This window comes from Oryzias latipes, chromosome 19 (assembly GCF_002234675.1).
Source record: "Oryzias latipes chromosome 19, ASM223467v1".
Taxonomy (NCBI): domain Eukaryota; kingdom Metazoa; phylum Chordata; class Actinopteri; order Beloniformes; family Adrianichthyidae; genus Oryzias; species Oryzias latipes.
This window is the reverse complement of record NC_019877.2, coordinates 9,870,807-9,888,229: the sequence shown is the minus strand read 5'-3', so window position 1 is coordinate 9,888,229 and position 17,423 is coordinate 9,870,807. Positions and strand designations below refer to the sequence as shown.

The 17,423-nt window shown below is 40.0% G+C and overlaps 1 protein-coding gene across 4 annotated transcripts in view; it reads left to right on the top strand.

The window, feature by feature from the left end:
* The window catches only part of vti1a (vesicle transport through interaction with t-SNAREs 1A), a 104,831-nt gene extending 100,203 nt beyond the window's left edge, over positions 1-4,628 (top strand). For all 4 annotated transcript variants that reach the window (XM_004080387.4, XM_011488209.3, XM_004080388.4 and 1 more), the window contains one exon: positions 227-4,628. In XM_004080387.4, coding sequence (XP_004080435.1) covers positions 227-320 — 94 coding nt within the window. In that variant the 3' untranslated portion in view covers positions 321-4,628. The remainder of the gene's footprint in view (positions 1-226) is intronic.
* Positions 4,629-17,423: the final 12,795 nt, after the last annotated feature.

Genomic DNA, 17,423 nt, shown 5'->3' with positions numbered 1-17,423 from the left:
AAAAAAACCCTTAAAGCAAATTGTGCAATGTTGATGGTTTTTCAGATTGAATGCATGTGATAGATGCATAATTTAGGCCTAATGACAACTAATAAATGTCTCCAGCTTATAGGTGCCTTTCTAGTTTACTCATAAACAAACGATTCTTTTCCGTCCACTCATAAAAAACTATGATTTGGCTGAATCTGACCTGCTGTCTGTCTTTTCTTTTGCTTCTTCTCCTCAGGATCATCCAAAACCGCGTCCTGGTCTTCATACTGGGAGCCATCATTCTTCTCACCATCATCCTGGCCATCTATTTCAATCTGCGAGGCCACTGATCTCAGCTGTACACACATACGTACAAGCTCCCCCCTCCATCCCAAAACAAATACAAATACACACTCACCCTTGATTAATAGCGACAAACGCGTTGTTCTGCTGTAATTAGGACAAATGGTCCCAATGAATCACTGTTTCCAAAGCCTGACAGGGAGCTTTTTTTTCCTCCCCATCTCTCTGTTTCTTCCTTTTCTTTTCTGCCTTTTTTTCCTCCCTTTGTGCTTCCTTTCTCCTTCTTTCTCTCAGTTGTTTATTTCCTCTCTGTGTCAGGCTTTTTCTTACATCTCTAGGGGGATAAAAAAAAAAAAAAAAACTTGGTGAGAATTTTTTCCACCAGTTAAATCTTTCTGTGGCATCATATATAGTTTGGTGAACACAGTCCGAATCAAAGCCGATTCCCAAGTTCCCTTTCCTTTTTTTCCACAACAGAGGTGTGGCAAGCCACTTTCCAGATCTGTATGAAAAGAAAAGTCTTAAAACGATGAAAATGTAATGTTAGCTTCTGCAGCTTCATGATTCAGTAAATCTTTATAGACCCTTGCATACAAAGATACCTAAAAATACATTCACAGCACATCAAGTTGGTCGTTTACTCTGAGTTGTTATTATAGTTTGCATTTAGTAAACAAACATGGGAATATTTTAGGAGCCCAGCAACTGAGACTAATAAATATATATATATCGCTTTGCTACACTTTTAAGGGAACACTGACCGGGCCTTGTCAGGTTCAACCCATAAAACAATCCAGAGAAAAGCTTTTCCTGACTGTAAAGTATGAGCGTCAGCTTCCAGGCTCTCCCAAAGCACACATTACAACTCATTTTTATGGACTTGCGGAAATTACAAGTTTCACACTGTTGTGTACTAACATTTAAATGTCTATCTTGTGTAGTTTTTTTTTCTTCGATATGAGCAATTTTGTTTGTATTTATTTATGATTTCAAGATTCCAATTAAAATGTATGTAGTGGAACTGTACAAGAGAGAATTTTTGTTGTTGTTTCTAACATTGTTTGTGTTATTAGTAGATGAAGAACAGAAGGCAGGACAAGGTGAAGTTTGTCATCATATTCTTTCATGAATGTAGTTTGTTATATGTCTGAATTCCGTCCCTACCTTCTAACTTTAAAATAACTATATAATGCGATACTATCTAGTGCCCTGGATTTTAAAAACAATTCGGCGACCATGCTCAGTACTGTTACTTTTTTTTAATTATTAAACTGCAAATATGATGTCACAGCTTTCCCGAAATAAAAACCAACTAGATACATTTTACAAATACTATTTATGGGTTCTTAAAAAGGAAAACTTGGATAGTTTAGTTTTTTCCCCGCATTAAAAAAAAATCATTCAAAAGCAATGCATTGTGGTCTATATTCTAGTGAGCATCAACACTCACTGGTTTTTCGCAGAGACTTCTGGGAAATTTCTAAGGCTCTTGATATATATATTTTTTATATATATTCCAGAAAAATCTTGAACTTTGTGGCACGAAAACCTAATTAGGGATGGACATAGCTTAGGATCCCAGCAAAAAAATCCAAAGATGGCAGCCATACACTTGATGCAGTCTTTCAATTTTAGGGGTATTTGTAGAATACTATATGTGTTTTATGTATACTTAAAGATTACATTTTGGGATTTCTCATGGCTAACAAGTTATATACATTATATATATGTTTTTATTTATTTATTTTTTTCTAACACGCCATGTAGTGCTCTAAGTAGTGAGTAGTGAAGGAATTCAGACTACAGTGTTTGTTCTGAGTATGGAGTGACGTATTTTCACATTTTTGCTATTTAATTCTTCATAAAATCTGGGAAAATCCTCATTTAAAACCCGTTTTTATGATTTTTCTACATGTGACTTGGAGGATGGATAAGAGTGCTGTTCTAACCAGAAGTACATATGAGGGTAAAAGTGTCTCTCGTGGTCGCTGTTCCCACTGAGGACATTTGCTATTCTGTTTCAGAGCCATAGTCTTCTATTTGGTCCATGAGGGGGAGGAGGGGTTCGTCCCCCTCCACCCCATAAACACACACCAGAGTACCTCCCCAGTCACCCATCGTTTCACAGGCCCTCACCAGCCGCTGCTCCGTCGTCGGCTTCAAAGCCTCAAATTAATGGCCAACAAAATAGCATGCCTCCAAATGTCCAAATGTCCCATGCGGGGCCACCCCACCAAGAGTTATCATTAAAGTCGGGGACTAACGAAAACCGAATCAAGGAAAAAAGAAGTGAAAAAGGAAGGAAGGACATTGGCGGGGGGCGCCAAGGAGGGGGTGCGTTCCCCGGTAGTTGGGCAAACCCCGTCTGTTAATGACCCTCATAGATGGTGCCTTCACCCAGAGAAAGTGCACGGTGTGTGTCTGCCTGCATGTGCAGCCTGCCTACAGTCTGTGCTCTCTTCTCTGTCTTACCCCCCCCCCCCCTCCTTCCCCCTTTCCCTGTACCTCTCCTGCCACCTCCTCTCCTCCTCCCTGTCCTCCCCTCTCTCCCTGCCTCCCTCCATCCCAGCCTGTCAGATGAGCAGAGCGGTAGCTAGTGAGTGAGCGGTGGAAGGCAGCGTGGCGGCGGCTTCTATTTGAAGTTGTAATGGTGTCAAAAAGTCAGGGCTGACTGACAGACGTCAGTCCCACAGGGCCTCATTAAAAACAGACCCACTTGACAAGGAAATAATTGAACGCCGGCGACAACTCCAGGGCCCCTTCGTGTTTTTAGATGTTTTTATTTTCTTTTCATTATTAGCGCCGAGCTATTATGTTCATTAAGAAATGGCATTAAGACAAGTTTTAAAAGCGGGCAATGGCGGGGAGGGGCGGAGGGAAGGCGAGGATGCACTGAGGTGGGGAGACAGCGATTTGTGTAGAAACCCCTGTTTTGTTTTATTATTGAAAACGCCGTCATGTGATCGCTCGGCTCTCCCCTGTTTCCATTCTTCTTTTCATCCCCCCTTTTTTCCTCATTTATCCCCGGGCTTTCATCTTTTCCCCGCGTCTCTCTCTCTTTTTCTCCCTACCTTGCCCGTCTTTTTCGTCTTTCCGTCGCACTCTTTTTCTCGGCGAAGTGGGCGTCTCGGAATAAGACCTGGATTATTCATTAACCTCCCCTCCCCACCACCGCATCACCCCCACTCCCTCCATTTGCTGATTTAGTTTTCGACAAGCGTCTCGCAGCAGAAGAGAATGAGAACTTGTCAAAAATGGGTTATATCTTATTCCAAAGGGCAACAAAAGCAGCAGCAACAGACATCTTTTAATATTTAATCTAGATGGGTGTTAACCCTTCTTAAGTCTAAAAAGAAGAAGGGTGGGAGGTAAATAAACATGAAGAATTAATTATTGTATGTCTGTAAGGTGAGTTTGTCTCCAATAATGTGACAGCTCCATTTAAAAGCCCATTATTTTCTCATCAGTTTGCTCCTTTTGGCTGTTTTTTTCTTTTTTTTTTAGTTACACAGACAGTAGGATTAGACTTTTATTTAGTCATTTTCTAATCTATTGCTGAACTTCCACGCCTCCCATCTTCCAGCCAATCCCCTCCTCCTGCTCCCCAGCAGTTTCGCAGCATCTGTGATAAACACACAGATGTTCGTCAGAATGACTACTACCCTCGTTTTTGGCAATCTGTTCCTCTGTGTTTGTGTGGCACCTGTGGAGGGTGGGCGCCTCTTCATCTTAAAGGGTGTCCACAGCGCTGTCACACATGCACAAACATGCATGTATTTTTAAAGAGGGCCCACAACACACCCTGGAAGAGAAAAAGCAAACCACACACACACACACAATGGCTCTGTTTGAGAACTAGAATGAGCCTCCTTCTATTTGATTCATAGGACACAGCGCTGCACGTATGGTAGATGCACCCCATTAAGAGCACACACACGATCTAGTGTACGGGTCTCCGAAACGGAGCCATGTTCTCCATTTGTACACGCCACCAGCTCTAGCAGAATGGCTCCCTTTCTCTCATCTGCCCTTTATCTGCCTTTTCCTTCACCCCACGAGCGCCGTCGACCGTTTTATTGGTGTTTGTGCTCACAGTGAAATGACAATGACCCCCATTATTTCAGGAAGCCACAGGGTCTGCAGCCATACATACATTGATGTCTGTATGCTTGCACGCACATGATGCCTCCCCCTGTCGCTCAGAGAAAGAGGAGATGCCGGATTGTCTGTTATTTCCGCGTGACTCATTCTTTCCTCCGTCCAGATGGACCAATCAGAACTGGATTTGTGTGATCTTCTGTCTGTGCCTGTACTGTTTAAAGCATTTCTGATAATAAAAAAAAAAAATCAACATATTGTGCTGCGACTCTTGACTGAGTCAGACCAAATCACTCAACAGAGAAGAAAGTAACAGATTACTTTTTTAACGTTGCTGTTTTACATTTCCTGTTTTCAAAACCTAAAAGTTCAAAGGTTAACTTATATACTTAATGTATTGATTGTTTATATGCATGAATTCTCGTTCAGCAGTTATTTTTTCATCTGAGGAAGCCACAGAGTTCACCTGCATGAGGACAAAGTCTGGACCTTGATGTTTCTCCACATTTGATTGGCCGGTTCAGTCACGGTGGATCCAGTTCTAGAAGATCTCTGCCAATCAGAGCAGATCCTGTAGAGGTTTGACACGGGAGCCCTTTGTGAGCTTTCTTTACATTTACAAATATCTCCACTTTTTGTCAGCATAATTGTGAGATGCATTGTGTTCTTTGTTGACAGATGAGTGGGAACTACTTGTAGTGTTGAAGGTTAGCTTTTGAGGGAGGCAGCTGATCGTTCCGGTGAGCAGATGAGAGCAGAAAGAGACGGTTCTGTTTTTCTTACACCTCCACTGGAGTTTGTTTCCTCTGTTCGTCCACGCCTTTTGTCAGCTATGAAAGCTCATGCAAACGGAAACAAACAAGCAAATGGTGCTCTGCTGGATGATGAAGCTTCACTTGCAAGAGAACCCGAGTGCGCTGCAGCAACTAGAGATGCTGCGATTCACTTTTGCCTAAATTAAATTAAGCTTTGCGAGTATTTCTTTATTATTATTTGTTGTGAAACAGGAGCAGACCAAAAATACAGTTAGAAAAAGAGCTTTTGAGTAATGTAGGAAATGAGCAGGGCAGGCCACAAGCTCCCTGCACCATTCCGATGCATCCACTTCTAAAAGATTAAATTGTACGGCTGGATAGCTTTAATATTACTCACCATTTTTGTCTCTTTAGTAATGACAGGTTGGGGTTGTGAGGGGCTGTAAGCTAGCGGGAGAGTGTAAACAGGAAAACCTCTAAGTCCCCTTTCACCTGGATGGTGAAAGGGGACTTAGGGTTGCTACTCGTCAACGGTTTTCCCCCCATTACTCGGAGGCAAATTTATGATGTACTGCCACTCTGCAGAAACTATGTCCTAGAAAATGACACATTTTTGGATTTTAGCTAAAAACTGCATAATCATTATTAACAGACCACTGGGAAGGCTTTAAAAACAGTTCAAAAGATGATAAATGCTTGTATTTCATCCAGGGGATTAAAACAGTCCACTAAACCAATCAGAAGGCGCAAGATTTCTTATTTAGTTTGTAATGTTGATGAATCAAATCAAACCAAATTTTCTATAGCACTTTTCCAACTAATGCTACCGAAAGTGTTTAACATAAAAAAACATAATCGAATTTTAAAAACAAACAAGTCAATGCCATCACCCCCCCCCCCCACACACACACACACACACACACACACACAGACACACACCATGATAAAAAAAAATGATGACATGATGCAATGTAGACATCTGGCTTTGTACTGAGGTGGGGACATTATATTTTGGGGACATGTCCACATCAGTGACCTCCCACTTAGGTTCACAGAATACGCTACCACGGGACACACCCCCTCCTCCCCCCCAGATCTAAGTTTAAGAGCCAGAGATCCCATTGCAGTGACCCCGTTCACTGAGAAGGGTCAGTCACTGACGTGGAGGATCCCTCTGAGCAAAACACTGGAGTTACAAATACGATTTAAAAAGGACGAAAATTTGTATAAATTCAAACAGATAAATAACCAGATACGTACATAAATAAACCTTAATAGACAGATATAAAACAGCAAATGTGAATAAAATAAGAATGAATATATATATTCATTTTTATTTTAAATATAAACAGTCTCTGCATATTAACTGCGTGAAGCCTCATCGTACGTTTTAGTTCTTACTTTTGGGATAACCAAAAGACCTGTATCCGAGGACCTACGGGTTCGCTAGGGCTCATACTTTAAAATCAAATCTGATCAATATGAATGCCCTAGACCATAAAACCATTTATAAAACAATCAAAGAACTTTAAAATCAATTCTTTGCACAGGAAGCCAATGCTGCAAAAGGGTTTGAACCAAAATATTTCAAATATAGTAAATTAAAGTCCCACCCCAACTATATACTTATCTATTTTAAATAAGTTCCCAGTTGTCTTTTAAGTATGTTTATGCCGTTTTCAGCATACATTAAAAAAACGTGTCATTTTTCAAGACATTTTTTGCAGAGCAGCAGGAGTTCATTAGAAATTTGCCTCTGAATTGTGGGAGAGACTTTTGACAAAGAAGTAAGCCTCTGTTGATATCCCATCATCCCTTTGTTTACACTCTCTCCCACTAGCTTACAGTCCCTCGTAACCCCAACCTAATATTACCGGAGCAACAAAAACAGCGAGCAATATTGGCGCTTTCCATGCCAGCTCAGACGGGGAAAACAAATTTGAATGAACACATGTTCAGAAACACATTTTTCATCTTAAATTCTTTTAAATATGCCATCCATCATGAGAAAAATGCTAGAAGAACATGTTAAAAACACTAAAACCAGGATTTTCACTGGAGTGGTTCTTAAAAAAAACAGGTATTTTTTGTGGTTACTTTAGAAATGAGCTGTTATCTTTCCAGTAGCTTTACAGTCATTTTCCCTAATATTATGCTCAATGATTTTCATTTTTGGTTCCTTTTTTTTTTTCATTTTAAACACTTTCTTTAACATCGTAAATATTTAAGAAACACCATGTTGGATCAGACTTCTCAGTTTAACACCTCTAACTGTGGTACTTTACCTGTAATTGAGTATTTTAGCAGCACTGCAGAGCTTCTTCCACAGCTGTCACTCAGCAGCATATGCCCCCCCCCCATATCTCATCTCCATCGTACCTTTCCTTTCCCTCCCTGTAGTATTCTGACACACCCTTTGAACTGAAATTAACACTTTACCATTACAAAGACAAAGACTTGTAACCAGTAAATCCATTTGCATGATAATGCAGGGAGGAAGAAAATGCTGCTGTTAATGGCAGGCAACCCCCCCCCCCCCCCCCCCATCTTTCTCTTTTTGGCTCAACTCTTTATGTTACTTTATGTTCTAATATATGAGTTTTCTAAAAAGGAGACAGCTACATTTAGTTTTTTTCCGCTTTGGTTGGATGTTTTTTCTATAAAAGACAAATGGTGGATGAGAGAAGTGAAGGGGAGAAGAGTGGCCGGTATGTTTTAGAGTGGAGGCTTTAGCCGGGCTCGCCTTTGTACAGTAATTTACTTTGCATACGGTGTCTTAGCAGACACGATTCTAAATTTCCAACTGGGAGGCATCAGTGGAGGAATCACCGTCTTCAAAAGACGGCCTGCCAGTCACGCTCCTCCCGCAGCCGGAGATCTGAGCGCGCAGTGATAACCCACGACAACTTTCTAGAAAAACGGGGAGTCGATCAGCTTTGATGGAGCACATCCTCCATGACAGGCTACTGAGGAGCTCGCTAATGAACTGGGAAGGAGGGGGGTGGGCATCACTTAGGTTAAGAGGATGAGTGCGGGATAGATGGATAGATAGATAGAGGGAGGGATTTTATCCTCAGCTATTATATATGTTTAAGTTTCTCTCTCTTTAAGAAAAAGATTTGCCTGTTTTCTGTCAAACCAACCTGCAGATTGGTTGCTGTCAATCAAAAACTCATTGTGTCACTGTTTGTTTCCATGTTGGTCAAGATGCATATTTGGATACTCATAAGGAAAGTCAGGTCACAAGGCCGGTAGCCGCTATGTATTTTGCTCCTAGACTTTCAGAGGATTCATTCTTCATCCCATCTATAGATATAAACCTTACAGTATCATAAAAATTACACTAAGTAAGAATCCATAGAGCAGTGTTTTTCAACCAGTGTGCCGTGGAAGATGGTCAGGTGTGCCGTAGGAAATTGCCCTCATTAACTGATCTAAAAACATTTCCCATCTCCAGGATATCAGCTCTTTGTTCATCCAAACAGGCCCTGATAAAACAGCGAGTAGTTAGGAATATGAAAGAGCGTAAAATACTTTTTTCTTTGTGTTTATTTGATTTTATTAAAGACATTTTGATAAGAATGACGGTACCGCGATTTAGCCGTAGCGTCAGCTGTTTTCTGAAAAGTCCCGCCCCTTTAACTGTTTCCACCAATCAATCTTGGAGGCTTAATCATACGTCATCAGTCTGACCAATAAGAAGTGGTTCAAGTCTTCACTTCCTTGTTCGGATTCTGCTCATAAAGTCTCAGTTCCAACAAAAATACCAGCCGAAGCTCGTCTTTAGCGGTGTAGCTTTCCACAGAATCTGGTATCAGACCGTGGAACAAGTGACCAAAACGATGAAGCTCAGAGACACTAGTCTTTCAGCGTTCGGCAGCTGTTTGCACTACATCTCCCATGATGCATTGGGTTAAAGTGACAGCGTCTCAGCGCACAATGAGCCTTTCTTTGTTAAACGAGCCTTTCTTTGCCTCACTGGCATCTGTGTTCAAAACACTCACATTCGCACATCGCTACGCAAGTTTAAAGTCAGTTTTCATGTACAAAACCGTTGAATGTGCGTTGAAAGTTCAACCAGCTGTATTTGGACCAACAAGGGAGTTCGGATTTGGTAGCGACGTATGGATTGATCATGAAGGGAAAATAATTCATTGTATTTTGTGCCGAGCTAGAGTTCTATGACCAAGTCTTTCATATATCGGAATAGAGCTGTGAAATAAAAAGCCTGGAGCAAGATTTGCACCGCTGCTACATTTCCAGCTGCAGGTGGTGGATATGCTCTAATAGACCAAAAAAAATGAAGAAGCCCCTCCCTGCTTGTCAAATGTGAACATTATAGGCTAGACTCCCCTTTTAAGAACTCATATCACATGTCCGGTGTGTCTGCATCTTCACACCCAAAGTTTTTACTTGTGGTGCAGGAACTATATTTAACTAACAACACTAAACAACAAATTTAACTTCTGACAACAACTAAAACCCTGACAAACACAAAAAAGCCACAAAACAATGGAAATCCTAATCTCCCATAATGCACATCCCCTTGCAGTTACAATAATAAAAAGGATCTCCTTCACAACACCTTCTTTTGGAAGTACAAATTAAATAGCTGTGTTTTGTTCACTCTAGAGGCTAAAGCTCATATCCATCTTGTTTGGTTTTTTAGTATGAGTTCTGTAAATAACGGTGACCCTACAGTTTTGTAGAACTTTGAAGGCCTCAGGCAGATTTCTTGGCACCTGAATATACAAGGAAGCTGAAAGATGTTTGGATGAAAACTCTACCATAATGTGCAATACAGTCAGCAGCTGAATAAGAAGGAAAATAGTTTCAAAATTATATAAAGTCATTTTTAATGACATCTTTATAACAGTAAAATAATTAAACCTACTTTTCTAAATGTGTTCAGGGCAGCAGAGAAGGCCTTGAAGGCCTTTAATAGCAAACAGGTCTTCACAGCCTGATTTACGTCTTGTAAAAAAATATATTTTTTTGTTGATGCTTTTACTTATTAAAAACTGGACTTTTAAATCAGGTCAAAGCTTTAGAGAGCTCTGTTATTTAAAAAGATCTCATGATATTCAATCGCCCAAACGTGATTGCATCTTTCCTGAAGAAAATTCTTCAGCACATCCGAGAAATAATGAAAGCAGCCTTGCAGACAAAAATCCTAGTTTGCTCGCACTCCCTCAACAACACACACAAATACACCTTTACTGAGACGTATAGATTTAGCCACAAAATGCACAACTTTTTGTTCATCTCAAGGACTTGTTAAGGCCCAAGTGAACCGAGAGGCATTATTGATTTTCCCTCTTTTCATTCTGCGACTCTGGGATTACCCATTTTCTCATTCATTTTTAAACACAACTCGTGAGATTCTTTCTTTCCTCTTTCTCTCTGTTTATTCCTTTTTCCACCCCCACCCTCAACACCCACCCACCCCACCACCACCACCACCGCTTCCTTCACCATCAGCGCACAGTTGCAGCCACTCCTTTTCCACTATACCAAGTCCCTCCTTGACCCTGAAAATTGTAATTCAGCCGTAGATCACAGCTGCTGAATATTAGGGCTTACAAAAGCAGTTAAATAAAATATGTTGAAATCATATATTCCCAGAGGCCACAGCCGGAATTCAAATCAGGTGAAAGAAAAGGGAAGGAGTCAGGAGGCGGGGGGGTTATGGGTAAAGAGAATCATCTGGATTTGCACCACAAAAGTATGAGGCTGAGCAAAAATTCTGTGCAGTTAAATCAGAGCTGCGGATGGTTTTGGAAACATGAAGACACAAGAAAACACGTGCAGGATTTTTCTATATCTTTTAGACTATTTCAAAGCTTTTCAACCTTATAATTTCATACCTTTCCTTGTTTACAGTTGGTGCCAAAAGCAGGATTGCCCCCAGCTGAAAGTCTCTGAAGTGAGCAGCCTCCCATAACATGCAGTGTCAACCTGTAAAATAATTGAGTCTCCGGGTATTAATGCACTCATTTTATGCTAAATAAGCCAGCAACACTTTTAGCCCATAGGCCTTCCTTTGACCAGATGTAGGAGGGTGTCAAAACATATTAATTATTCTCCTGTTATGCTTTTTATGGTGAACCACAAAGGTTGACCCAACTGAGAGCAGTGCATTATCCAGCGCTATTTAAGATGATAAGACTTCTTTTATTTTTTTCTCTAAATCGCTCTAACATGAACTGCTGATGTGAGTCCAACAAAGGACTCCAAACACGATAAATGTACTTTCATGTCATGCTATGCTGGTGCGATGAGAAAACCATAAACCAAGCTCAGACCTTGTCAGGAGCGCCGTGAAAACTTCTCGCACTCAGGTTCAGCCACACGTTAAAGGTTGGACAGTCCGCAGAGAGGTGATTGATCGTGCTTCAACGCCTCAGCGGTTCTCCAAACACGGAGACGTTCACTTCAGGATCAAGATGCTGAATTCCCAAAACCCAGCGCCTGCATGGGCAGTGTGGCTTCTGCTCGCTTTTAGAACAGAAAACTTGATCAGAATCTTCCAGAGCCGCAAAGAAAATATGAAAAAGCTCTCACTTTCTTAAATGTTCTTTTTGTTTTTAGAAATAATTTCCAAACACTTCCTAATTTGTTTGAAAGTTTCTTGTCTCCTTCAAAAATGATGCAACAGAATAAAAAGCAACTCAAAAACTCGCAACATTAAGTAAAAAACAGATTAGTTGAGCGCCTTCAGCTCTTTTTCTTCCAGGTTGTGGTCAATCAGACGAGTTTAGACTTTAATAGTCAAATCAATACGACATTCAGGATTCCTGAATAATGCAGCTTTAGAGATGGTGAGTCTTGCTTACATGAATTACTTAAACTCTGTGTACAAAATAATGCTAAAAAGTACATTACTATTCTTTTGAGTTAGTTTTTCTAAGCTTTATTTAGTGAGAGCTGCTCTTTTATATGAATCCAACAGCAGCAAAGCATTCAACACAAGAGCACTTCAGTGTTTATTTTTTGAGATTTACAGTTTAAATAGATGTTGCCACTCAGAAGAAGGAAAAAAAAAACCTCTTTTGTTGCTTCGATGGGGCGAACATGTTTTTCATGCAAGCTCCTGTTTACTCCCATTGAAATCAAATGTAGTTTATTACAGCTTATGACGGCGGTTGAAGGTCAGCCGTTTGAAAAGAGAAAGATCTTATTGTTGCACATATCTTGGGCTTTTCAAAGCGCACTCACAACTGTAGTGTTCTTTCGGGGAAAATGCTTCTTTGAGTGGAGGTGCTTCACTGAAAACAAGACAACCTGAATGAAAGGTAAAGAAAACTTAAAGTGGTGTAACTCAGAGCTCTTCAATTTCCATGGATTCATGTAGGTTGAGGGAAGGTCAGCAGCAGGAGAAGCTCGTCTCTGCAGACCTGCTGCTCTGTGCGATTGTGTGGTGGCCTTCAGATTGTCCTGGGGCAGTTTCAAAGTCCTTTGCTGATTAAGTTGCACTTACAACCCTTTTGAATGCAACATTCTTGTTTTTTTTTATTTTATCTGTTACAATGCATCTCTTAGAAATCATAAAAATACTTAATGTATTCCAGCATTTTGTAACTTGGAGAATAAAAAGAAACATGTTTATCTGATAAGTAAACTTCCACAACTTCTTAAAGTTACTTATGTAGGTATTCAATGACCAGACACATGTTAATTTGCAGGGTGTGGAATTAATGTGGAATTATTCAAAAAAGGTTACATTCTTTCAAATATTTGAAAATGTTTTCAATATTTGAGGACTAGTTGGGGTCTTAATTACTGAGCTGTCATGAAATGTACCACTGCACAGTGACCGCATTGCACAAAGAGAAATAACCTGACATTGGAAAACATTGCTATGTATACAGTGGTGGACAAAATTGTTGGTAGCCCTCAGTTAAAGAAAGAAAGTCCACAATGTTCACTGAAATGACTTGAAATGTTCAAAAGTAACAATAAATTAAAATGTACTGAAAATTAAATCATCAAAATCAGCCATTACTTTTGAGTTTTGATTAACAGAATTAGTTTAAAAAACAAACTAATGTAATGGGCTGGACAAAAATGATGGTACCCATGACTTAATATTTTGTTGCACAACCTTTTGAGGCAATCACTGCAATAACGGTTTCTGTTTTTGTCAACGAGCCTTCTGCACCTGTCCACAGGTATTTTGGCCCACTCCTCATCAGCAAACTGCTCCAATTGTCTTAGGTTTGACGGCTGTCTTCTCCAAATGGCATGTTTCAGCTCCTTCCACAGATCTTCAATGGGATTCAGATCTGGGCTCATAGAAGGCCACTTCAGAATATTCCAACGCTTTCTGGGGGTTTCTGGCTGTGTGTTTTGGATCGTTGTCCTGTTGGAAGACCCATGACCTGCGACTGAGACCAAGCTTTCTGACACTAGGCAGCACATTTCTATCCAGAATGCCTTGATAATCTTTAGATTTCATTTGACCTTGCACAACTTCAAGACAGCCTGTCCCAGATGCAGCAAAGCAGCCCGAAAACAGAACTGAGCCTCCTCCATGTTTCACAGTAGGGACAGTGTTCTTTTCGTTGTATGCTTCATTTTTGAGTCTACGAACATAGAGCTGATGTGCCTTACCAAAAAGCTCCAGTGTTGTCTCATCTGCCAATAGGACCGTTTCCCAGAAGTTTTGTGGCTTGTCAACATGCATTTTTGCAAATTCCAGTCTGTATGCAAAGTAATGCATACAGACAACTCAAACAAAACAAAAGTAATGGCTGATTTTGATGATTTAATTTTCAATGAATTTTAATTTATTGTTACTTTTAAACGTTTCAAGTCATTTTAGTGAACATTGTGGACTTTCTTTCTTTAACTGAGGGGTACCAATAATTTTGTCCACCACTCTATATAACATTCATCCATCTGTCTTCCAAACCTTCGTAATCCCTTTTAGGGAGACAGGGTTGCTGGAGCCTATCCCAGCTACTGTTTGGTGAAGGCGGGGTACACCCTGGACAGATTGCCAGTGTGTTGCAGGGCCACGCTCACACCTAGTCTCCAATTACCTTTGACACATGTTTTTGGACTGTGAGTGGAAGATGGAGGGATTGGAACCAGACCCTTGTCGCTGTGAGGCAACACCACTAACCAATACACCACAGTGCAGCCCAATTTGTAAAATGTGCTTTACATTTTTAAAGAATGGACTGAATATGGATGAAGTTAAGGAAATATGTAGAAAGAACTTTGACACTAAGTCCTGAATCTAATTGACACCATTTGGAAAGTCTAAAAAATTAGATTAAATCCAATGTGATAGCTCTTGAATTACTATGTTATGAACTTGTTTGTTTTTTTCTGCACATAACTTTTTTTGTAATTGAATTAGGTTGGAAAAAAGTTCCTTTTCTCCTTACAGAGGAACAGACTTTAGGCATTTTTATGGTTGTAGAATAAACATTTTCTTTTTCTTCCCATGGTCCTAAAATGTCTCTCATTTGACCCTTCATGATTTTAAACTTCTCGGTGTATCAGGAAAAATAATTGAACAAGTTCAAGGCACCACTTGAGAAAAATGTCTTAAAGAGGCCCCTTTTAAAAGTAATACAGGTCTACTTTTAGTGTTTAAATCAAGCTAGAGGCACAGTTTATGGCGTATAATTTGACTTTTTCTACCTTCTTCAAAGGCCCAAAGCGCTTTACAGTCACATTTTAGGTGCAGTTCAATTCCACACCCTGTGTTAAATTAGATTTTTAACTTTTGGTGAGGCATCTTTACATTTGTGTTACACATGAACTCTGAAAGAAAAATTAAAGCTTGGGCTCAGAGCAATCAGATGTATGATACGTATTTAGTCGTCACGTCAACTTTTATTCTTTATTTTGACATAAAACAATTGGAAAATACTCCTAAGCTCTGGAGGATTGAGAAGTTTAAGTAAACATGTATTTACAGAAAAACGTGAAAATGTTATGTAAAAAAAAGCTTAAGAGGCTCTCTTTCTTTCATTAAAGGCTTTCTGGCAGTAAAGCACAGTTGTGCGAGTAAGCAGAGACAAAAGAACGCAGGTTTGTTTCAGCTGTCAGGATGCCTCAGTAGATGTCTGTCAGAGTTTGAACTCCACGGGTTAAACGTACAGACTGATGGATGATGGGTATCCACCAGAGAAGACCCCATCCAAGAAAGGCCAGATATGTGGAAAAAGACAGGCTGAAAATGAACTTAGAGTTCACGGCCTGGAAGGTTTTCTTCAAAGAACCACATATCAGATCTGACCTTGACGGAAAAAACAAAATAAATCCTGAGTGTGGAGTATGGCTTAAAAATTCAGATTGAAATGCAAGCGCTGTGCAATTACTTATGTAATGCATTGTAGTTGAAAGCTGCTGTATAGCATCAGTGCCATCAATGACTGTAATCGCTGGTTTGAAACCTAAATACACAATGAGATCATAAATGTACATTGGTATGCATTTCCTTTGGATTGGAGACCATGTGAAACATGCTGGACAGGTTTGTTTCAGCACCATGGACAGCTACTTAAAGCCTGACTTGGCCAATAGGACTGGCTGAAAAACAAAGGTTCATTAAGTCAAAGAAGTCTTTATCTAGAAAAGACTATATTACATAATCAAACCTGTGATTGATTTTTGAAGCAAATCCATGTCTTTTGTGTTAGTTTTGAAAGTAAGAATTCATAATTTTAGTAATAAAAATCCCATGTTTTTCGGTTTATATAGTTAGCAGTGGGAAAGCAAGTTTTCTAAACCAACCAGAATTTATATCAGAAAGAAAATGGAAAAAAAGTTATTTGACATTTTTTATTTTTGTTGTGATCTTTAGAAACAAAATTGATTTGAATTTAGTCAATATATGATTCATCTGTTAAAATTGAATATATCTAAAAACACTCTAACGTGTAGCAGATTTATTCTTCACCTGCAAGTGTCCTAAAGCCTTACGAAATGGTTCTTCTGGATTTTTGTCCCAGCTCTACCCTGTATCTATAATTTTTGTTTTTCTATTTTGTTTTCAAAAACTAGCTAGAGAAATGTGCTAGCTTTCATCAGCCTCCGTATGAGTTGTTGTTCACCTTTTGTTCTGATTTGCACAGGTGGTTTAGCAGAGATTGGAATGCCCTTCTTGACTCAATCCTGTATCTCATCCGGGCTGGGGACCGGCACAGGGAGGCACAGACTTGTGGTAACGTAATTAGGCAGTAACATGAAGAGTCTTGCCCAAGGATCCACACTGGATGAAGCTCATTGCACCCCCAGTCTCCACATTACATAAACTCATATAGAAATGTTACAATTTTATGAAGAACTGTTAGCTGAAGGTGATAAACTAGAGCCAGAGTGGAAAAAAACTTGCTTAGAGCAGTGTTTTTCAACCAGTGTGCCGCGGCACACTAGTGTGCCGTGGGAGATGGTCAAGTGTGCTGTGGAAAATTGCCCTCATTAATCATTAACTGATCTAAAAACATTAACCATCTCCAGGAAATCAGCTCTTTGTTCATCCAAACAGGTCCTGATAAAACACTGAGTAGTTAGAATATGAAAGATCATAAAATACTTATTTCTTTGTGTTTAACTGATTCTATTAAAGACATTTTGATAAGAATGACGGCACCGCGATTTACCTGCAGCTATAACTGTTTTCTGAAAAGTCCCGCAGCTTTTACTGTCTCCACGACTCCACCAATCATTCTTGAAGGCTTAATCACATGTCATCAGTCTGACCAATCAGAAGTGTTTAAAGTCTAAACTTCCTTGTTCCAATTTAGCTCATAACTCAGTCAGTTCCGACAAAACACCAGCTAAAGCTCGTCTTTAGCGGTGTAGCTTTCCACAGAATCCGGTATCAGACCGTGGAACAAGTGAACAAAACCATGAAACTCAGAGACGCAAGTGTTTCTGCCGTTTTCTCGCCGTATTCACACTACATCTCCCATGATGCATTGGCTTAAAGGGACAGCGCCTTAGCGTACAACGAGTCGTCCTTGTTACACGGATTGAAACCACAACGAACATACAGTTTGCATGTAACTTAACTTTTATTACATCTTTTAGAAAAAACATCTGCAACTTACTGCTTTTTCTGCCACAATTATCACAAAAATGCACGTCAGATTGCCGGGGGGGGGGGGGCTGTAGATCAAAACAGACTATGAGTTTCTGCTCATGGGGGTGCTGGTGTGCCGCGGGATTTTTGTCAAGGTTAAAGTGTGCCGTGGCTCAAAAAAGGTGGAAAAACACTTGCTTAGAGGTTACAAGCGAGAACTTAAAGTCAGTGTTTGTGGTTAGATGTCTTGATTT